Raw genomic sequence first — 24,595 nt, forward strand, 5'->3', positions numbered from 1 at the left:
AACGTACATACCATAATCATAGTCTGACTCTATATCTGTGGAGGAAGAAAGAGAAGATACCATCAGACAGACTATACAGATAGGGTTTGAGTGCAGGCGTGAGACTGTAAACAGAGGTGGAGAGGAGGTGTTAACGAGATCTTCACCTCATGTCTAAATATAACCTCTTCATTTACACCCAGACTAAATATAAACCTCAGTTCACCATCATCATCATCATCATCATCATCATCATCCAGGGCTGCTAATGAGAGGATGGCATCACTTCCTTGGGCCAGAGTGCTGTGCTCAGCTCCACGTCAGTGTTCATTAATTTTCTTATAACACTTATTTCTACAGTGCGTGTGGTAGCTATGGTCAGTGGTCAGGGTGAGCAACACTTAGTGATCATCTGTTACTATGACTGGATGCATATAACACTTCCTGCACAAACACTGAACACTGACTTGAACGTGTGCACTACGGAGTAATCTACTGATCTGGGAGAACTGGGCTGAGAGAAGACGACAGGATTCACATATTCTAACCATGGTACATGTTTTTTAGTTGTGTGTTTGAATGGAGTATAAAGTCCAACAGATCTGTCACAGTTCAATGTTAAAGCACTTGTGACTTCCAGCACAGCTCAAGCTATCAGAACTTAAAGGTACATTGTGTAGGATTTACTCCCACTTAGCTTTGCGGTTGTATATCACAAGCAACTCAATCGTATTTTTCATGCTGCATTCACCTGAAATTGGGCAGACGGCAGACGGACGACAGCCGCTGCACGTAACGGCATAAACAAGCCTTTATGTAAACAAGTGGCCCGTCAGCACGAGGCAAAACAATACACCTGACAATATGTTGTCATGGCGATGTCGTATTGTTTACCTGACCCACGTTTTACCGGCTTTCTCTGGACTTCTGTGACTAAAATGACTTCTGGTTTGTTACCAACGGCCGTCTGCCCGACTGCAGGTGAATGCAGCATCAGTGTAACGCTCCATTCCTCCTCACTGCGTTACCGCGGTGACTTTTCATAGACGCCACCTCGACCTGAGCCGACAGCTGCGGTGTCTCCGCTGAGTTTCCGTGGTTTCCTACCGTCACGCTGCCACTGAAGGTAAAAACATGGCGACACCACATGGCAGCCAGCACCGAGCTTACCCGCTCCATGTAGATATGAATGATATGAACGGCTAATTCAGAGCTGAAAGGAACACTTCAGTTTGTTGATGGGGGGGATTACTGGTTAACTTTTGAACGAAATAATTGATTTTCATGAATAGATAACAGGAGAACTTACACAATGTCCCTTTAACGCTTACATCCACTTTCACTGAAGCTCTTCTGTCCAGATTACAAACTGGTTCACAACAGAAGTACTGGTAAACAGGCCGCTGGTGAGCAGAGCTCGAATTATGTTGAGGATTGGCTTTGGTCGGGAGTTTGAAACCTAGAATGCCTTAAGTCGTGCTTCAGCATTAATAAATACATGGATTGAAATGTGAAAGCTGATTGAAAGATGTGGGGGAAGCACAGGGTTACATGACTGTTTGTCTCTTTACACAGTGACCTTATGTTTTACTGTGACCGGAGCACAGGTCAAACACACACCCACACTGTGAGTACATGTCAGGATGGTGTGAGCAGTACTAACACGAGGACTGGTCTGGTACATTTTGTAGTTTTTATTTCTACTACTATGATACTATGACTTGACCTCTTCACGACCCTCGGATTTCCAAACTTACCATCAAAGGGCTTGTTGAGGAAATGTCCGTAGACAGTACTGGTGGCTATACCCAGGTAGTTGCTGGCCTCCAAAGTGTAGTTGCCGTTGTTGTGGTGTGTTGGGTTTTTAAAGGTCAAGCAGCCTTCTATGTAGTCCTGGTAAATGTCCATATCAGGGCGCACATACTCAGTGTGGGAGATTTCCTGAGTGGAGAGATGTCATAATGAAATCCTCAGACTCAGACAGTATCAAATCAATAGCATACCAATATGTTTCAAAGTAACACACATAGAACATGTCACATTTTGACAGCCTCCCAAACTCAGACACATAAAAAAAAATCCAGCTAATTTTAATTCTGTTAGAGTATTTTGAAATATTAGTAAATACACAGTTGAATGACAGTACTGTTGACATATAAATCCAACGCACCTCATTTTTGTAGAACCATCGTAAAGTCGGGTGGGGTGAACCCCGCACAGTGAACTCTATGCACGTGTCATGGCGGCGTTCTGGCTCTTTCAGCTTCACAATGGAAGGAGGAACTGAAGACAGAGAGAAAGAAGCTGTCACAGTCTGATCTTCACCTCACCTGCAGTTCTCCATCTTCCCAGAGGGCAGAAGTTTCACAAAGACATAACAGTCAAACTTCAGAAAGGCACTGAATTCTGGGTAAATTCAGACGTATTTAAGTTTTTTTAAAAAGATGGCTAAGGAATGGCAAACCCTACGGTGGCCCTGAGGGGTCAGGACGCTGCAAACTCCACAACACAACACATTAAAGAAAAACACGCTTCAAATCACACAACACAACAAATTACTGTTAGAAAAATGCGCTGCAAACTCCACAACACAACACATTAAAGGGATAGTTCACCCAAAATTCAAATTGCACTCATTATCTACTCACCCTCATGTCGACTAAGGGCTGGGAGAAGTTTCAGAGTCCTCCGTGGCTTCTCTGAGTTACAGGGGGTCTCGGCGTAGCAGTGCATGTCCATATAACAGTTGCAAATGGATACCACCTGTCTTCGTAACAAAAAGACACACCAAAAAACATCCAAATACCCTGGTCGGACCCTGGTCCGTCCAAATTGGACGAACCAGGAAGAGGAGCTTCCGCTACAAACAAGCTTGAAATATAGACTTATTTAATTTTTTCGGAACAATTTCGCATTTCGGGGCTTCAATACAAGACGGACATTACATACGAGCAGCATGGAGGTATTTGGATGTTTTTTGGTGTGTCTTTTTGTTACGAAGACAGTTGTTATCCATTTGCAACCGTTATATGGACATGCACTGCTACGCCGAGACCCCCTGTAACTCAGAGAAGCCACGGGTAACTGTGAAACTTCTCCCAGCCCTTAGTCCACATGAGGGTGAGTAGATAATGAGTGCAATTTGAATTTTGAGTGAACTATCCCTTTAAGAAAAACGCGCTGCAAACTCCACAACACAACGGAAAATGTTTTCCAGTGGGACCATAATCAGAGACGGACCCACATCCTGTTGCGTTTTTCTTAATGTGTTGTGTTGTGACTTTTGCAGTGCCTTTTTCTTTATGTGTTGTGTTTAGGAGTTTGCAGCTTCCTGACCCCTCAGGGCCACCATGCAAACCACAAATTACGGACATGTCTTCCTGTGTCTTCTTCTACTGTCTTCAACATTAGGTAAAAACTGACTATCTTTGCGAAAACAGAGATGTCCAGATGTCCCTCCGTCTCTTCAACAACCTGTCTCTCACCTGCTGTCACCTGAGTGTCCACACCCACTCACACACCTGTTCCCCGTCACCTCATCACCCCAGTGACTATACATCTACCTTTGTCAGCAGCTCCTTGTCACTTGATCTGTTTGCATTCCCTCATGCGCTGCTGTCTGCGTAACATGTTGTGTGTTTTCCTAGCTGCCTGTCTACCTGTCTACTTGCCTGACTGTTTGTCCCCCTGTCTGCCTGTGTGTCTCGTCCCTTACGGCCACTTCACTGCGTCAGCCTGCCTGTGTGCGAGTGAGTCACCCCAGTTGTGCTGTTATCTGACAGACGACGCATGAGCTGTGTTCACTGTGTCTGAGAAGCGCGGGGCATTAGGGGACTTCATGGCACCACACTATCACATGTAACCGCTCTACACTGACACTTATGATGTCTGTTGTTGCACTTTTCTGCAGTGTTGCAGCACAGAGAGAAAACAGAGACCCCATTATCATTTTAATATGCAGGTCTCATCATAGTCTGCTCCAATTGATCTGTGTGTGTGTGTGTGTGTGTGTGTGTGTGTGTGTGCGTGCGCGCGCGTGTGTGTGTATGTGTGTGCGTATGCCTGTTCTCCTGTTTCTCTATTGACTGACAAAACTGTGTCTGAGTGCAAACACAATTTGCTGTTTGCTGCAACAGAGTCATTGTGTTACGACAGCTGAGTGTGAGAAATTCAACCCAGAGCCACGGACAGAGGACTGCTGGCATTACACACACACACACACACACACACACACACACACACACACACACACACACACACACACACACGCACACACACACGCACACGCACACACACACACACACACACACACACACACACAATTTAAATCTCCTTTTTGTCATTATGCTGAATGTCTGGCACAGAATCAGAGTTTGAGCAGCTCAATAAAAATATCAGTAAAATGAATGAAATTAAAGGAGCTATGTATATATAATAAATGTATAGCATGTAATCATAATCATCACCCAATATGTCACCAGAGATTAAGGAGTCATCATAATAAGTAAATGTGAAATATTGATCCAACTGACAACAACAGTACAGCCAGAGTATTCACATTTTAAAAAAATTTTAAATTTAAATTTTTAATTGCAGCACGCAAATCATGTTTATGATTTGATTTTGTATTTTGGCCTGTTGTGCCACCCACCGCTGTCTCAGTCAGCATTTTGGCATCCAGGTTGCCAGTTATCACTGAGCTACAGCTACAAGCATTGTGGATTATATCTGACGTTACTAACATTAAAGGGATAGTTCACCCAGTTTTGTCCATATAATGGTTGTCAATGGATACCAACTTTCTTCGTCCAAAAAGACACACCAAAAAACATCCAAATACCTCCATACTGCTCGTCTGTAATGTCCCTCTTGTATTGAAGCCCCGACATGAGAAATTGTTCCGCTGGTCAGTGCAAATCACGCACGATTTGCACTGACACAGGATGAGCAGTGAACTGAGACACTGGGAGCTTCCGCTACAAACAAGCTTAAAATATAGACTTATTTAATTTTTTTCGGAACAATTTCTCATGTTGGGGCTTCAATACAAGAGGGACATTACAGACGAGCAGTATGGAGGTATTTGGATGTTTTTTGGTGTGTCTTTTTGGACGAAGAAAGTTGGTATCCATTGACAACCATTATATGGACAAATACTGCTGCGCGGACCCCCCCGTAACTCAGAGAAGGCACGGAGGACTCTGAAAATTCTCACAGCTCTTAGTTGACATGAGGGTGAGTAGATAATGAGTGAAATTTGAATTTTGGGTGAACTATCACTTTAAAAGACCACGCTATGACTTTAGAAAAAATATTGATGAAAGCAGAAACAAAGCCAGGATCTGCATATGAGACGTGTTTGTAAGATGGAGATGACTGAAAGTGGAGGAGAACTTGAGGACAGATGCCGGAGTGACTCATTTTCTCCTGGACACACACACACGCTTTTGCACAATAATCCATTTTCTCAGTGCATGTATACAGCTTTATCCGGACGATTTTGTTCTATTACTACATCCGTCGCGGCTCGGGTTGTGTAGCGACTGGCTGTGTCAGTGAGTCTCGGGGCACCACAGCCACAGAGCTGGAGCAGGGCAGAGATTAGTGTGGCTATCTGGCCACCTCCAGTCGGGGGGGAGAGAGAGGGGAAACAACGCGCTGCAGTATTTTGAATTTGACTGCAGCAACAGTTTTGGCCACAGTCATACATGGCATGGTGTTGAGTCCATCCGATAATACTCTGAAGTATTGATCAATAAGAAGATATATTTGTGATTTTTCGAAGGGAAAACCATCTCAGAGTAGTTTTACGTCTCCTCCCTTCTCTCTGTGGCTCAGTGTGTGACACTGAATGTTTCCTGCAGAGTGATTGATTGGAAATGGAAAACTCTCTAAATCCTGTGAGGTCGCATGGTTGGTCGGTGACTGCTTTGTTGTGACATCCCAAAATCACAGAAGTCCTGACAACTGGTTTTGGTGTGTGAATACAGGCCTGTCAGCCAGGGGCAGGTCCAGAGTATTTTCTGGTGGGGGGCACAGGGGGTAACAAGAGTGAATTTGGGGGGGCCGCCCAAAAGTAACAAAAATGAAGGCTGCCACTGATCGCTGTCTTGAATATTTATAGTGTACAGTTACACACTGTTTACAGTCTTGTCTTGTCTATGTCTTCATTTCGCTTCTATTGGCCACATTGAATCTTTCAGATGCCTATGACATTTTCATTTTCCACTTGTCAATATTAAAATTATAGTCAATCAATAATCAACTCTATCTTGCAAATAAGAAGTCTTAGCAGAACACAAAACATTCAATTCAATTGGCATTTATTGGCAAAACATTCTGACAGTGAACAGAAATATACTCTTAGCCAGTAGTTAGAGAGCTCAACTTTTCTTTATTTACTTGAGTTGATTAAAGGGATAGTTCACCCAAAATTCAAATTTCACTCATTATCTACTCACCCTCATGTCGACTCAGAGCTGTGAGAATTTTCAGAGTTATCCGTGCCTTCTCTGAGTTACGGGAGGGTCCATGCAGCAGTATTTGTCCATATAATGGTTGTGAATGGATACCACTTTTCTTCGTCCAAAAAGACACACCAAAAAACATCCAAATACCTCCATACTGCTCGTCTGTAATGTCCCTCTTGTATTGAAGCCCCGACATGAGAAATTGTTCCGCTGGTGACACAGGAAGAGCTACAAACAAGCTTAAAATATAGACTTATTTAATTTTTTTCGGAACAATTTCTCATGTCAGGGCTTCAGTACAAGAGGGACATTACAGACGAGCAGTATGGAGGTATTTGGATGTTTTTTGAAAAGTGGTATCCATTCACAACCATTATATGGACAAATACTGCTGCGCGGACCCCCCCGTAACTCAGAGAAGGCACGGATAACTATAAAATAAATAAATTCTCACAGCTCTTAGTTGACATGAGGGTGAGTAGATAATGAGTGAAATTTGAATTTTGGGTGAACTATCCCTTTAAGAGCCTTAGTCAAAAGTTCTTTAGAGTGAACGTAGAAGTGGTTAAGAGCTTTACACAGTGATTGACATTGCCACAAGTCAATGACCATTGGGGGGCACACAGGGTGGCCAATCAGATTGCAGGGGGTGGGTGCCCCCCTGTGCCACCCGCCCCTGCTGTCAGCATTTCTCTGAGGATGAGGCGTTGATACTTTTACAGTATTAATGTAGAACTTAGAGCTGCTTTATAAACACATGGACATCTACCTTTATACTGAATAGGACCTTGAAAGACGCCATAACATGATCAACCTACTGTGAGTGTAACACAGAGTGACTATGAACTCTGCCCAAATCCACATATTTAACATTTCCTCAGCACATTGTCAGCCAGAAGAGACATCAACATTATACTTTTCTGATCATACTGTATTTATGCTTCATAGCCTCTCATGCATATTGACTTAATTTAGTCTTCTATTTCTCTTGCAGGGAATCTTGTTTATGTCCATTATATGAACAATCTGGTGTATTATTATGATAACTCCCATAATAAACCACTAGAATACTTGCTGCACCTGTCATGAATCAATAAACAGTGCTGTGTCCAGATGCACAGAGAGCTGCAAGGGTATAATTTGTGGATATGTTGTCATCGGTCCTGTCATCAAAACCATCCAAGCTTCAAACAGTAGTCACTGCTTCATGACAGGGAATCAAATGTAATCACACGCAGTTAAAAACAGTGATGAGGGTTCAGTTCCAGCGCAGAGCAACTCCACTGTGCATCCGTCAGCGTTATAGCCTCATTCAACAGCCTCCACAGGTGATGTATTCTCTCAAAATATAAAATAACAATAAGATGCTCTGCTCATTAACATGTTGGACTGTGCAATATCCCATATTCTGTTTGTAACATCACTGTGGGCTCAGGTCCCATGTTGCCAAATAATCAGATGCACTGCTATTTGTCTGTTATGAACATTTCTACCTGCCAGTGTAACGCAAAATAATTTGTGACCAATTCCCCTGCAGCAGTGATGCAAAACAGTCTGGTAGAATTAATCAGAAGTTTCTTTTGTAAACAGAGCTTAACAGCTGGAAATGTGTTTGTGACTGATATTTTTCAACATGCATAGTATAATTTCAATTAAAGTTATGGTTGGTTATCATGTTCAGAAACACTTTTTGTTATACTGGGTGAAATGGTCCTTTTATCCTGAGAGTAGTCAGTACATTATAAAGGAACAACAAAGATAATCAGACCTCTGTGGCAGCTGCAGGACTGACAAAACTCTGACCAATCCATGCTTTTCGCTCCAAAAAGGAAAAACCAATCAGATGCCTTCATGTCTAGTTCTGCCTACACCCAATCTATTCCAAAAACAGCAGAAAGTGTATTTATCCACAGACTGATACACTCCATGAAGTCATGAGTCTCATCAATCACGTGTCTAGGCCTCCTTTGATCAAATCTTGATTTTATAGCTGCATCTGACAAAATCACCAAACACACACTGAGCTGTACTTATTGTGCCATGAAAGTTGTACGAGACACAATGTATTTCTTTTTACAGTTGTTATTTCTAGCTTTTTTTGCTTCAGTCATCATGAGAGAGTGAGTGGCCCTTTGCTACATAGCCCAAAGCACATGCTCAATCCATCTGATGAACTGTAGCTGTCATGCTGCTGCGGCCTTTTTAATGTCTGTCTGACATAATAATTAATGAGACCTGCATGTGACAACACATTCATACAAAAAAAGAAAACTTTTGTAGGTCACATGAATACAACCACTATCTATCTATCTATTAGGGCTGGGACGATATGCTTTTCTCCTGATTCGATTCTATACGATTTTTTGGATGGCGATTCGATTTAAATTGCGACTCTACGATATTGCCGATTCTCTCAATTTTTAGTCTGCATTTTTAACATTTATTTGTACACAAATACTGTAGGAGCCTATAAATTAACATACTCCATTATAAAGTGAACTTAAACCCTTTTCAAAACCTGTACTCTCTGTATGTAAAAAAGAGTTGCCAGTGTGTGAGTGTACTCACAGTGAACAGCGAGCTGGACAGAAGCGTTAGTCATGCCCACCACATTGGTGGCGGTGCAGGTCAGCAGGAAGTTGTTGTCGTCTCTGCTTACATTGACGAGAGTGATCTTGATGGAATGAACGGTGTTGTTCTCATAGACTTTGGCCTGAGAGGAGAGGAGTTAGTTAGTTAAATGAGAATACTATAAAAATAAATAAAGACAAACACTGTACACAGCCTGTAGTTAGCATCATATCATTTAAATTCATTACTGTAGATGAGCTCTTGCAATGTTACATCTTTTTAAATATGTGATAGAAACAAACTATGTAGAGATCAGACCAGGACCACACAGGATAATGTGTGTGGTGAGGAGGGCCATGGAAGGGTCATGGCTAGATGGCGTACATAAGCTGCATTGCGTGCCCCGTGTTCTCGCTTTATACGGATATACGCGCCGCTCCACTGGGGCTAATTTCGTCGAAACGACTCCAAATGACACCAAAGTTGTCTGGGTGAGTAAATGATTGTATTTTATGCTAGAAATAAGGTCAAGGTTGTAAAAAACGGAAATTATCCTTTAAGTTTAGAAAAAGTAAGTGAAGCCATTGGTTGGGTTTAGGCACAGATAAGTAAAGATTGCATGTTTAGGACGTCACTTCCTGCAGCTCATGCACGCCACCTAGCAACAACCCCATGAAAGCTGTAGCCATAACTGCAGCAGGTTACTGTAAAATCCAACCTGTGGCTCTTCCATCCTCCATATCACTCCTTCTCTCTCTCTCTGTCTCTCTCCCTCTCTCTCTCTTTCTATCAGGATTAAGGCAAAAATAACTTAAAAAGACAAAAAGTGACGAGCCTGCTGGGACACGCTTGTTATTCAGTGCTTTTAACTTCAAAAGTCACACTTGGGCACAGAACACTTTAATCACCATTTAGTGTACCTAGAAACATTTCCTTTGTATTATGTGTATTTACAAACTGATTGTTATCAAATTGGTGGATATATATTTTCAATATAAAACGCATTTTTGTCTTTTTTGTATGTGTATTGAGCTCTCAGGGCCACTGTAGTTTGGGCTTAGTAGAGGATATGACATCAGGTGAATTTGCTACAGTTTGGTTAAGGAGGTGGTCCACACACACAGCGTTAGGGTGTGTGTGTGTGTGTGTGTGTCCTGCCTACCTCTTGTGCATTGATGGAGTGTAAGCCGTTGACTGGCCAGTCCACCTCAGGTAACGGGGATCCAGAGCCATTACAGATGGCGGTCACTCGGTCTCCCTCCACCACTGTCAGGTTGCTGTGGCTCACACTGATTTCAGGTAAATCTGAGACAAAGACGACACAAGAAAAAAAGTGATCTTACCATGGGACGGACACCAGCAACGTTTCCTCACAAACAGGGGTTAACAACAGAAAACAATCAAGTTCATCATTTGAAACACACAAATCATAAAATAAAAGGAATTTAAATATCATTGTAAAATAGACAGAAAAAATACATGAATAAAAAATTCTATAAGGAACCTCTTGGATGTGGCCATATCACACTTGATCAAAGAAGGAGCTTTGTCAACGACAAACTTGACTGATCAAAGACAAACTTCACTGTCTGAGTCACCAAGAACAGTTTCATTAAAAATCACATTTGGTTAAAGGACAATTCCGGGCAAATTCAACTCAGGGGTGTATTTTCATAACATTTTAGGTCTAAAAGAAGGAATCTGAACATTTTCAGTTTAATTGCTCCTGTTTTGCGGTGGTTGTGTCTGTCCCCGCATCGCCACGGCAGCAATGAATGGGAGTGGATGCAAGTTCCGCTGCTTAGGCTGTTTACATCCCTCAAAGCCGCAATTTTTTTCCACAGACAGCGTCAGATGGCGACTCAAACATGCACCAAGAAGTTTATTTACTTCAAGCAAGCCGACATGTTTGTAAAACTAGATCTAATTCAAAGTCTCGTGCGAGACCAAAGTTGCCGTGCTCGGTGTGTTCAGGTGCAGTGGGAGCTACCGTTTGTGTCATAAACACAGGAATATCAACTCTTGACTTGCTTGAAGTGTACATTCAGGTCAGGTGGCTACTCAAACATGCACTGAGAAGTTTTTTTTTTACTTGAAGCAAGTCAAGAGTTGATATTCCTGTGTTTATGACACAAACGGTAGCTCCCACTGCACGTGAACACACCGTGCACAGCAACTTGGGTTTCGCGCGAGACTCCGGGAGACTTTGAATTAGATCTAGTTTTACAAACATGTCGGCTTGCTTGAAGTAAATAAACTTCTCGGTGCATGTTTGAGTCGCCATCTGATGCTGTCTGTGGAAAAAAATTGCGGCTTTGAGGGATGTAAACAGCCTAAGCAGCGGAACTTGCATCCGCTCCCATTCATCGCTGCCGTGGCGATGCGGGGACAGACACAACTACCGCAAAACAGGAGCAATTAAACTGAAAATCTTCAGATTGCTTCTTTTAGACCTAAAATGTTAGGAAAATACACCCCCGAGTTGAATTTGCCCGGAATTGTCCTTTAAGTGAGTGTAGTCCAGAGCTGAGGCTGATCACCTTGCCAGTATAGCTTTTAATAAATGAACCTGGATATCTGATAACTGAGCCACAGAGCTTTATTTCTCCAAAATAAGAACAAATTATTTCACCACCAGAGTGAGTTCAAACTGTGCTGTGTGTGTGTGTGTACGTGTGTGTGTTAAAATTTCACACCGGACTTACCACAGCTGCTGATGTTCATATCGTGCAGCATAATCTTCTCGTAGTCGTCAGCACAGTACAACTCTTGGCTGCTTAGACCCGCCTCTCCTCTCTGTTGCCATAGCTGCAGCCAGCGGATCTCACAGCCACAAGCAAACACCACCTCCTCTAAATGACTGGAGAGAAAGAAAAGACAGACACTTTCATGTCAATATATCACAACAATTACCTTCAAAGCACCTGTCGTAAAGGACGGATAGTAGGTCACTCCTGTAGGTTACTATAGATATCCACTCTTGACAGCTGGATCATCAGCTGGGCCCCATTAGAACCCTAAAACCACATCTGAACCTCTAACAACCCCCTCCCACACACACACACACACACAAATCCTGGAATCCATGGCAGGTCACAGATTGGTGATTATGTAAGAGTGAAACCCAGGGGGCATCTTTCTGAGAAAGTGTGTTTTATTCATGTTTTATTCTGGTGAGAGATGAATATTGATCAAAGTCTCTCTTCAGTCAAGCTCACAGCATTTTGGACACTGTTGACACCAATGTCTAATGGTCACAGGCTGGTAGTTGTGTGTTTTTGGCCACATTCTATGTATGGGGGGGGGATCTCACAATGAGCAGATCTAGATCCTGAACTGTCACAGTCACATAGGGTTGTAGGCAGGGTTCAAAATTAGCGGTCGCCAGTCGACTTTGATGCTTTGGCGAGTAAAGGAAGCCGGCTGACTGGCCACTCTGGCGAGTGAAAAAAAATCCAACTACTTCGTTGTTGTTACTGTTCCTCTCGACCCGGCTGTGACGCTTGGGTTGTGAGCCGGTGTCGTGCAGATCTTAAAGCTCACAACATGACAACATGCCGTATAGCAATGATTTGTGACCGATTACAACGCTGGCGGCGCACGTGTGTATTTAACATGGGTCAATTATAGATGTGCATCACCTGTAATAACAGCGCTGCAATAAAAAAAATAAAAAGACGTTGCAGCTCTCCTGCAGATAGTGGCAAACGGCAAAAAAACATCGCTCCGATTTTTTTTTTTTTTTTTTTGCCGTTAAATAAACATGTGCGCTGCGATATCTGATCAATGCCACATCCATTGTGCTCTGTCTCAGCTGATCGCGCTCATATGGAACTTTTCTTATTGAAAGTGCAGCCAAACACCAGACTGAAGAGAGAGGAGCAGCAGAGCTCCTCTGACAGCTCCTCTGTGGAGCTGCAGGAGAGCTGCCACCTCTTTTTTTTTCTTTTCTTTTTTTTATTGCAGCGCCGTTATTACAGGTGATGCACATCTATGTCCGTGTAGCTACATTTATTGTCTGATCTTCCTTCATGGTGCACAGTGTCAGTCCTCCTGTGAAACTTTTACTACTAAATATGACTGAAGGCAGTGGAAGTTTGCATGTGTCGACACGCCCCCATGAGTTGACGACATAAGGAGCTAATAAAAAAATATATAATTAACTGATAGTATTATTCGGTCAAGTTCTTGTTATAGGTTAATGGTTCAGAGCTGTTCACTCTAACTTCGCTCAATAAGCCTTAGAAACGACCATGTGCATCCCTAAAATAAACCTTTTAGGAAAAAAAGGCAAACTTGACTCCTTTATTCCAAATAAAAATATGCTAATAGCTATGATATGTGTTAAAATGCTTATGAGTGTATTATAACAGTTCAACACAATGAAAAATATACAAAACAGCTATACATCATTTTTGGCCAGTAAAAAATCTTTCTGGCCAGTAGATTTTTAAAGCTCACTAGCCAGTTGGCCAGTGAGCAAAAAAGTTAAATTTGAACCCTGGTTGTAGGCTAGTGGGATAGTTCAACATTTTGGTTTTGGCAAATCCGCCCATTGCCATTACCCCTAGTCATAGCAGTAGGTTCATTACCTTTAATTATCGGTGCATGTTGTTTTGAGATCAGCGGGGCAGAGACGCAAACTGCTCAGTGAACGGTACATTGTCCCCTGTCCCTCATCAAACTCATCAAATACACAATCCAACAACTCCAAAACGCTCTTGTGGAGATGTTATGACCTGCACATTCACCACGCTATGAAATGATAATGTAACATTACGAGACTACATTCCAGACACGGCTGCTGGGCGGAGTGATCTCAAAAGCGCAAGTAGTTCAGAGTATTTGCTTCATGTGTTGTAATGTTACATAATTATACATGATTATTTCATAGCGTGGCAAATGTGCAGATCACAACTTGTCCACGAGAGCGTTTTGGAGTTGTTGGATTGCGTATTGATGAGTTTTGAGGGACAGGGAACCGTTCACCTCCATTGTGTTCACTGAGCAGAGGCGTCTCTGCCCCGCAGATCTCAAAACAACATGCACTGACAATTAAAACTAATAAACCTACTCCTATGACTTTAGGGATTATGACAATATGGGAATTTGCCAAAACTATCCCTTTAAATGGTCCTGCATGGAGATAAAGATGGAACAATGGAGAAAGTGTTCCAGATATGAAGCCTTAAATCCAGCTGAGTTGAAGAGGCTCAGCTAAAGACTAGAAGACTAATAAGATATAACGTTGACTTCCTGGCTAACAAATGTGATAAACTAGAGCCGTTAATACAGAAACAGTGAGTATAGTGAGTATAGTGAGTATAGTGAGTGTAGTCTGGTGTTTCACAGAGACCTGGACAGGCAGAGACAACACTCTGGACGGTTGTGAACACAGAGATGGACAGAGTACTCGACCCCAGTACTTGAGTAAGAGTACAAATAATACTGGTCAAAATTTACTCCATTACAAGTAAAAGTAGCTCAGTCGACATGTTACTCGAGTAAGAGTAAAAAGGTACTCGCTTTTAAAGGTACTTAAGTATCCAAAAATACATGCTTTTAAATTTACTTTAAGTAAAAGTAAGAGTAAGAGTAAGAGTAAATTTCTTATTTTTCACATCAATGAATTACTATATTTTTTTCTAAATTAATTTAAGGACCTTTTAACTCTTGTTTGTGAGAATGAACTCTTTGAAAGCAGCTGCACTGATGTGCTGCTTTTAGGGGTTAGGGTTTCCTTCTTTGACAAACACAGCTTGTGTCCAATGGGATTTTAGAAAAAGAAAGAACAGACCTGAGAGTAACGAGTACTTGTCAGCCTTCCTAGAAATTAACTTGAGTAAAAGTAAAAATATTTGTCTTGGAAATGTATTCAAGTAAGAGTAATAAGTACCAAAGAAATCTAATACTCAAGTAAAGTACAAATCCTCTGGATATGTGCTTAAGTACAGTACTTAAGTAGATTTACTCCGTTACTGTCCACCACTGTGTGTACATTACTGTAGGCATGAGTGGACAGAGACACCAGAGCAAGTGGAAAGAAGAAAGATGGAGGACTAGTTCTGCTTGTGAACAACAGGTGGTGCAGCCAGTCATATGACAGTGAGGGAGAGGACCTGCTGTCAGGATGCTGAGCAGTCAGTCTCTGTACCAAGGGAGTTCTCACATCGTCCTCATTGATGTTCACACTCAACCACAAGCTGAGTGTGACGTCAGCCATGAAGATGTTGTTGTTCAGACCAAGTACCCCAATGCATTCATTACATTATCTGTAGATTTAAACCATTTCACTTTCACCTCTCACCTGACTGTAAAAGGTGAATAAAGCCCTATTCGCACGGGATTAGTATTACCTGGGGACCTCTGGTAATTTGTAATAATTGCGGAGGACGTCTGTGATCTTAATCCCGCGCGAATGCGCCATGTCAGTAATTTGTAAAGTAAAAATTTCCCCGCAAATTACCTACTATATTTCACCAAAGACCGATGCCCCGTGGTAAAACTAGTCCCGTGCGAATCTGCATCTCAGTAATTGAGGGGCATTTTTTGTTTTTGTTGTTTTTATTGCGCGCCTTTTCTACTTCGTCCCCGGTTGAAACCATACTGTACGGGTTGAAACATGGAGGCTGCGGTGGAAATTATGAGCAGCATTTTCGAAGGCGTTTTAGGTGCAAACACGGGCTGGTATCGGTGCTGGAGACCCATTTAAATAAACAGCTTAGATCCATAAAAAGAGCAAAATTTCGGAGGATATTGAGATGGATGACATTCAGCTTTCAACAGGCTTAATACAAATGCCGTGATGGCCCGTTATTGCGACAACAACTGCACTGTTGCGAAGTCACGTTGCTGCTTTGACATTTTATTTACATTTGATTCGCACATGGATGTGACAGCAGCGGACGTGCACAGCTTTGGCGTCATATCGGAGCCTAATGTCAGTAAATTCGAGTAAAAATACAGACTTCACTTATCCCATGCGAATGCACCGCAAGAAACACAGACGTGGGGGGGTAATTTACAAATCACCAGACGTCCCCAGGTAATAATAATCCCGTGCAAATAGGGTTTTAGACATTTGATCTGTCATATGAAGGCCTACACAGTTTTCCTTTGACCATGAAAACCCCAGCTTGAGAAAGGATCCCCAGAAACCTCTTTAGATTGTGTAAATACTGTTGTGGTGAATGAAACTACTAAGGTAAACCATGGTGTATTAGTGATCCTCGAGCCTCGAGGTTTTTACTTCAATTTGTCACATACACACACACACACACACACACACACACACACACACACACACACACACACACACAGACAGAGCAGAGATGAAGTAGTTCTCTACCACCCTGCAGGTTTGCTGTGATGAATGCTGGCTATCTAGTGTGTGTTTGAGTGTTTGCTGAGGGGAGGGGGGCAAGAGTAATGAACATTTGTTGATCTGAACCCCAAGCTGATTGCACACACACGTACACACACACACACACACACACACACAGTCCCCTGCTTATACCTAACCTAGAGATCAATAGGTACATTATTACAGTCACAGGTTTGATAAATGGAGCAAACTGGATTCCTCCGAAGAAAAAGCCTCAGGACCAAAACACAGTCTGAATTACCCTGAAAAAACAACAAAAAAACACTGATACAGAAGCAAATAAACAAAAGGTCTCCTCCACTACACTTTAATTTCCTTATACAGAGGGAAAATTGTTTTCTCTAGTCAACCTTTTGCAGAAAATATGAAAAAAAAGGATAAAATGTGTGATCCATTTACAGATATGTCTTGTACTGTGAGAGCAGCTGAACAAGCTCCACCCAGGACCAGAAGAAGCTACCGTTTTACTTTCTCTCACTTTGTTGGATGCACATGAGTCATGAGCGTGCACCCACCACTTTATTATATCTGTGTGGGCACCGAGGATACCACGTGTATATGAGCCGGAAAATAAACACGGACATTGACTGACAACGGCTCAGCATCCGTGGTGTCTGCAGCCGTCTGTGAGCTGAGGTCCGTCTCCGTCTGAGGCCTTCGAGCATGAGTCACTCTCAGGTATAAAGGGAGCAAGGCCGGTCTGAGAGCAATTCTTGGTAACCAGTCAAAATCTATGTGGATGAATGTGAATGAGCTGCAGCAGGGGCAGTGTTTGATTGCCCCCTAGCCCAGACACTCACAAACAAATAACAAGAACATGGAATAGCTGAAAAACAACAGTCAGCATTGATCTGTGTGGTCTCCTGACGCTGGGCAGTTTGAGCAGGATAGAGAATCAACTGATGATGATGTTGTTGCTCTTTGAGGGAGTGGGCGATGATGATCGGCTCAGTGTGACATGTGAAAATAAGAACAGTGGCCACACCTGCACCATCGATTCCCTGTACACTTTAGGCCTTGTCCACACGGAAACTGAGCTGCACAGACGACATTGTTTCAAGAAATGTCTGTGTACACAAATCCACTGAAGACAACTCAAAATGCTGGTGTACATATGCCACGTTCAAACGATGGGCATATGACATCATCGTTAAAGGTACATTGTGTAAGAATTCCTCCCATCTAGTGTTGCGGTTGTAGATCGCAAGCAACTCAATCGTATTTTTCATGCTGCATTCACGTGAAATTGGGCAGACGGCAGACGGACAACAGCCGCGGCAGGTAACGGCATAAACAAGCCTCTATGTTAACAAGTGGTCCGTCAGCACGAGGCAAAACAATACACGTGAAAATATGTTGTCATGGCGATGTGGTATTGTTCACCTGACCCACGTTTTACCACCTTTCTCTGGACTTCTGTGACTAAAATGACATCTGGTTTGTTACTGACGGCCGTCTGCCCGACTGCAGGTGAATGCAGCATCAGTGTAACGCTCCATTCCTCCTCACTGCGTTACCGCGGTGACTTTTCACAGACGCCACCTCGACCTGAGCCGACAGCTCCGGTGTCTCCGCTGAGTTTCCGTGGTTTCCTACGTCACGCTGCCACTGAACGTAAAAACATGGCGACACCACATGGCAGCCAGCACCGAGCTTACCCGCTCCATGTAGATATGAATGATATGAATGATATGAACGGCAAATTCAGAGCTGAAAGGAACACTTCAGTTTGTTGATGGGGGTAAAATTGATGAATGAAAAACGTACTTTTGAACAAAATAATCGATTTTCGTGATTAGATAACAGGATAAGTTACACAATGTACCTTTAAGATCAGTTTTGGTTGTCTACATGAAAAAGCTGGGGTGTTGTTTGAGATTTACCCACCCCGGGAACCGTTTCCAAAAAATACAGTCTCCCAAAACGATGCTTCCATGCTGACGAAACACTGGGACTACAAAAAAAAAACTGTATCAATGTAGACGCCCCTTAATTTTCTTGTCTTAACTGATGATTGTATTCACATACTCACACACTTCAAAATGAATGGCCTCTGCTTATTTCATCCATTTAGAAACATCTATCAACACATGATTATCCAAACCAGAACAACTAATAACCAGAATTGAACTGCCTACTGTAAGTGTTGCTCTATCTGGTAAATTAGATTCAAATAATAAAACAGCGGCAAACAGCTATTTTTTTATTGACCTGGAATGTGTGTGTACATGTGTGTGTGTTGTGTATTTATTACTGTAATTTTTCTTTTCTTCATATTCAGTCACAGCACAGCAAACGTTGTTGTACTTATTGTGCAATGGCAATAACGTTTATTCTATTCTACTGGTTGTGGTTAGATTGTTTTATCTTTTGCTCTCTTGCTCACTAAGTAACTGCAATGACGATTGTTTACAGAACCTTTAATCATGTGTGTAATAGTATTTTTTGTTGTTGTTGTTTTTTCTTATCTCAACATGAACAGGTTTAATTGACTGATTACAATTTATGCAGAAAATAATTAATTGTATTGAAGTGCAGGGTTGCAGCCAGGGTAATTAAAGATGACTGCTCAGATCCCCACTAACCTATTAATATAGCCAAAGTATTGCCTTGAACACTTTGGAGTGTGTGTATGTATGTGCATGCATTGTATTTGTATGTTTGTATGGATATTCAGGGATTCCACTCTTACTGAAGATGGCTCTTTTTTTGTTGGAGAGCAATCTGCCTGATAAAGGTGTGGGTCGAACCAAAATGTCTCAATCAGTTGTTTTCTGTTAGTCAGACAGTGAGCGGGATTCTTTGATTGCCACTTTGGATCCACTCATCCTGTTCCTACGCACCTGCCTCACACAATAGATGTGCGAAGTGTCTGTCTGTTTTGACACTGGTGATTCATTCCACAGTACACTTGCCTTTGTGTGGCACCCTTGTGCCAATTTAATTAAAGCCCTTTCATTAGAAGATTCTTTAAGGCCTTCGAATAATGTTGTTGCCCCTCAGGTTGATCCGAGTTTATCTGACAACACGCAGCAAATGCAATCTTTGCTCCTCTGGCACGAACTAAATTAACTCCCTCATCTACCTGGCCAGGGGAGTGGGATGTAAATGAGTTGTTGCACTTTGTAGAGGAGATAACCTCTCTCTCATTAACACCGTACAGATAACATCTCACTGTGGTTAAACCGTGGGGACAGACAGACACAGATGAGTAGATGTGACAGTGGAGAGTGGTGAACTCATTTCATGTTTATTTCAACTTTTCAGCTAATCTGGTTCTGCTGTTGTCATGTGGCAGTGCTTACTGTAAGTGTCCAACAACCGTCTTTCTAACATTCATACTGTCTCTCAGTCACACCGAATACGTCTTTGATGACAGGAAGAGATGCTACAGGCTGCAGAGTGTCATTATTATCTGACCTTTAATGTGGATGTTTGTCATGAGGTTTTCACCTGCACAGCAGCAGACCACTTCAGGACCACATGCTGATTGGGCGGCAGTGGCTCAGGCAGTAGAGCGGGTCGTCCAATAATCAGAGGGTTGGCGGTTCGAATCCCGCTCTCTCCCAGTCTCTGTCGTAGTGTCCTTGGGCAAGACACCTAACCCAACTTGCCTCGTGTGAATGTGTATGAATGATCATGGTGGTGGTCGGAGGGGCCGTTTGGCGCGAAATGGCAGCCACGCTTCCGTCAGTCTGCCCCAGGGCAGCTGTGGCTACACACGTAGTTTACCACCACCGGTGTGAATGTGGTATGAATGAATAATGGTTACTGTACGCGCTTTGGGTATCGGGTAACGGTAGAAAAGCGCTATATAAATGTAATCCATTATTATTATTATTGATGCACAAGATGAATCTGCTGGTCGGAGGGTTTTTAGTCCAGTCATTTTAAGCCAAAATGGGGGTCAACCTTGAACAAATTGCAACAGAAGCAAACTCAACTGATGTCCCGAGTGAGGGAAAAAAGCCCCAAAGAATCCCATTAGGGATTGATTAATAATCAGTTAATTGATTGATACATGTTCATACTTATGTGTCTAGTGAAATCTTCAGAGAACTTATAATTTACATACATTTTATAAATATTTCATCTGTACTTTTGAACTGATAACGATCCTTGCAAGAAACAATTTTTTATATATACCGTAGATGACCAAATAATCGCCCGTGTGCAAATACGCGCCTGTGCTCTAATAGCCGCCGGGGTCCGACCTCATTTGGCAAAATAAACGCCGGTTCAATTAAACGCCCGGGCGATTAAGTGTTTACCATAGTCTTGCACAGAAAACAAAAGTTTTTTTTTTAACAGCGCTTCACCGGCTCTCACCTTTTCTGTCAGTCAGCCCCTCCTCTCGCTCTCTCTCTCTCTCGCATGCAGGCGCGCACACACACACACACACACACACACACACACAGACACACAAACACAGGCGCGCTAGACTGAGGGATATAGGGATATAGATAAATGCGCTAATGTAGCTACAGTGTTGAAATTACCGCGATCGACCCCCCCTCCCGTTATCATTCATAACACTGCTCTGATCACGCGGTAACACAGACAAACTGTCTTTTTATTTATTGTCTGATGTCAATAAAGATGCGTCGGGGGAAAAAGTAGTTTTGTTCCAGTGGTGCTATGGTGAGCTCCTTGTTCTTTGCATGGTGGTCTGGTGCTGCTCATTGCAAAAATAAATTGTAGCCTGTTGCAAATACGCGCCTGGTTCTTATAAACGCCTGGGCTCCAAGTCGATTTAGCATATTAAACGCCCGGGCTACTAAATGGTCATCTACGGTATATATATATATATATATATATATATATATGTGTGTGTTTTTATTTCCAATGAATTAACACAAAGGATACGACAACAAAAATATCCATCCTGAAACAATATCGATGATGGGGTGACTCATACAGTTTCTTTCTTTCAACAAGTTTTTGAAACTTTGTTTAGGATAATTTCATAGGGTTTTAACAGGGTAAATCATGTAAATGATTTTGGTTTTCATAGTTTCCATAACACATATATATCTTAATCCTATCCTATATATAATATTAAGGTCATAACCTGAGTGGTATGGTGGGTCAGTGGTTAGCACTGTTGCCCCACAGGAAAAAGCTTTTCTGTTTGGAGTTTGCATGCTCTCCCATTGGGACTGGTTTCAAAATTGGAATTTTGTTTTTAGATTCCTAAGTTTATAACATTTTTACCTGGTTTTCCGAGATAATTTCCTTCCCATGTAGCTTAATGTGAACTTGCCTGACTACATACCAGCTGTTCTTGTTTTGTATCATTCATCAGTCAGACGCAGCAACTTCATTCAAACTGTAGATAATCTGAACTCATGTCTCATAAACGTCCCTCTGTCAGTTGTACTTTATGTGTTGGACCTGATGGATTAATTCCTTGTTTGCCTTGTTTTTCTCCTTCTGTGTTAAATGCAGATCAAAGTGGACTGGAGCAATGAGAGAATTACACTGCTGTTGCTAAGTTGCCCGTTGCCGCAGCAACCACTCGTCCACTCTCATAATGTAATGGAAACACAAATCAGTGTTACCACGTGCTGGACAGAAAATCTTTTCTCTGTGTTTGTCTTTTTCCCTGCAGCGATCCACCTGTTCTTGCTGCAGGAGGATCAGATGTAGGGAGTCTAACCCCCAGGCTACACCTATGTGTGTGTGTGTGTTTGTTCACAGACTGCTGCTGCATCATTTGACTTTTTTTGCCATTTGCCAGGACTCTGGCAGTGAATCCTCAAAGCCCAAATGCATTTGTTGTAGATGCAAATGCTTCTGCTGGGAATGTATATCGTTTTCGTTTTGTGTTCGTATCAATGGTAACTGCAAAACTGTATAACTTTATTTGAAATGTCATACTGTAGGCCTATATATTTTCAGATGCCCCAACTAAGGAAAGGGTCTGTGAGTGTGTGAAAGCAGCAACACTAAATACAAAGGCAACTATAGGCTACTGGGGAAATAAATCTGAGTTCTTAAAACATGGCTAGACTTTGGCAGGCAAAGGTTCATCTAGTCACGCTCACACACACTGATATCCTTAGTTGACAGGTGGAAGACTAATATACTCATAATTCAAAGTGCGTATAGAAGAGAAGAACAATGACTTGTGTATATCAAGTTCCACAATGGCCAGTTGATAACTACATGAGACATTTGGAGGTTACATTTCTGCCAACAGCTGATCTGTGTTGGCGCCAGCTCAGGTGTAACATCTCAGGCACCAGAGGGCAGACAGAGCTTCTGGTGATGGCTCAACAATCAGAGCGGCACCTGGTTTAGCTTCAGCTGTAATTCCCGTCTCAAAATCTGAATCCTAAAACCAAATCTGGACCCAAAAAACTCTTAACCCTTTGAAGGCACTGTGCAGAATAAGATCAAAGGCCCTGTCCCTCTAACCTTTCCAGGTCCAAGCAGTGTCTTCTGAGGGAGGAGCTACTGGAGAGACATCTACTGATAGGCTATTTTAAAGGGATAGTTCAACATTTTGGCAAATTGGCCCATTGCCATAATCGCTATAGTCGTAGCAGTAGGTTTGTTACCTTTAATTGTCGGTGCAAGCTGTTTTTAGAACGGCGGAGTGGAGTGGTGAGCTGCTCAGAGCTACACTACGGAGGCTAATGGGATTTCTTGGTTTCCCTCATCAAACTCATCAAATACACAATCCAACAACTCCAAAACGCTCTGGTGGACAAGTTGAGACCTGCACATTCACCACGCTATGAGATAATAACGGAATTTTACGAGACGGAGCTGTTTTCGAGGTAAATACAGAGTCTGCTTGCTGAAAAACTGTCCCTGAAGGCAATGCGCATCAGCGGTTTTGCATGAATTTCCCTCTAAAACAACTCTGTCTGGTAACGTTACGTTATTATCTCATAGCGTGGTGAATGTGCAGGTCACAACTTGTCCACCAGAGCGTTGTGGAGTTGTTGGATTGTGTATTTGATGGGTTTGAAGAGGGAAACCAAGAAATTCCATTAGCCTCCGTAGCGTAGCTCTGAGCAGCTCACGGCTCTGCTCCGCTGTTCTAAAAATAGCTTACAATGACAAATAAAGGTAACAAACCTACTGCTATGACTATTAGGATTATGGCAATGGGCCAATTTGCCAAAATGTTGAACTATCCTGGCAATCAAAGCTCCACAGCCTGTGTTTCCTTTTCAGTGTCCTCCTACTACTGTATGTCGTACACTATCAAACTGTTTTCAGTGAAGCTTTGCCACTTGGTTTTTTGTTGGAAACCAACATCTCCTCTAAAAGCTCAAAGATACAGGAGGGAGAGGGCTGCTGCAGGTGTGATACTGAGCTGTCTGACTTCACAGCATTGTGTACGTGTGTGTGTGTGTCTTTACTATGTGAGAGCTGCATCTTTGTACATGTAGGCTAAGTATCTGTGTCCATTTCTGCTCTACAGAGGACAGATGTATTCTTCTCAGAGGAGATGTCCTGCTTCTAAAAGACTAATATACACCCTCTGGTACAATGTATCTGGCACACACACACACACACACACACACACACACACACACACACACCGACAAACACAGAGATATAATGAATTTGGCAAATCTGAATGAAACAACAAAATGTGCCAAATTATCTTCAGTGCAGTGCGTTATAATAGTGAATAATGGCTGTTGTGTAGTAACACAGCAGATAACAATAGATAAGTTGCACTGATCAGCCAGACTAACTAGTACTGTAACTAATTACTACAGTATGTCAAAGTAAGTAACATGTCACAGACACATGTAAACCGACCCATAACCGTTACATTTATCTTCCATTAGGCTAAATGAACAGTTACACCAGACTGGAGCAGAGTACAGCAGCTGTCATGACTTCACAGAACATCAGTCAACAGTCTGAGTGATGCAAGCTTTTACTCCTTTATGTTTCTCTCCTTGGCTTCAAAGACAAACACAGACCGGTGAGCTGTGGTGTGTGTGCCGGTGCCAGGACTTTCTCCTCATCAAAGAAAAGTCGTCTTAAAGTTTAGAGGCTCCCGCTAAAACTAAAACACCTCTGACACATGGGATGAGTGAAATAAGCAGTTAAAATAGAAACCGATCAAGCATTAACATTATGACCATAGACAGGTGAAGTGAATAAAGCCTCATCGCTGCACCTGTTAGTGGGATATATTAGGCAGCAAGTGAATATTCTC

General features: G+C 42.4%; 1 protein-coding gene across 1 annotated transcript in view; it reads right to left on the reverse strand.

Moving 5' to 3' along the window:
• LOC146985344 (NT-3 growth factor receptor-like) overlaps window positions 1-24,595 on the reverse strand; it is a 177,749-nt gene that overhangs the window by 65,845 nt on the left and 87,309 nt on the right. Inside the window, exons 5-10 of the mRNA XM_085778264.1 lie at window positions 11,726-11,880; window positions 10,183-10,325; window positions 9,018-9,162; window positions 2,150-2,262; window positions 1,737-1,920; window positions 12-35 (exon numbers count right to left, since the gene is read on the reverse strand). Coding sequence (XP_085634390.1) covers window positions 12-35; window positions 1,737-1,920; window positions 2,150-2,262; window positions 9,018-9,162; window positions 10,183-10,325; window positions 11,726-11,880 — 764 coding nt within the window. The remainder of the gene's footprint in view (window positions 1-11; window positions 36-1,736; window positions 1,921-2,149; window positions 2,263-9,017; window positions 9,163-10,182; window positions 10,326-11,725; window positions 11,881-24,595) is intronic.

This window comes from Trachurus japonicus, chromosome 6 (assembly GCF_045865225.1).
Source record: "Trachurus japonicus isolate A0001 chromosome 6, Traja_1.0".
Lineage (NCBI taxonomy): Eukaryota > Metazoa > Chordata > Actinopteri > Carangiformes > Carangidae > Trachurus > Trachurus japonicus.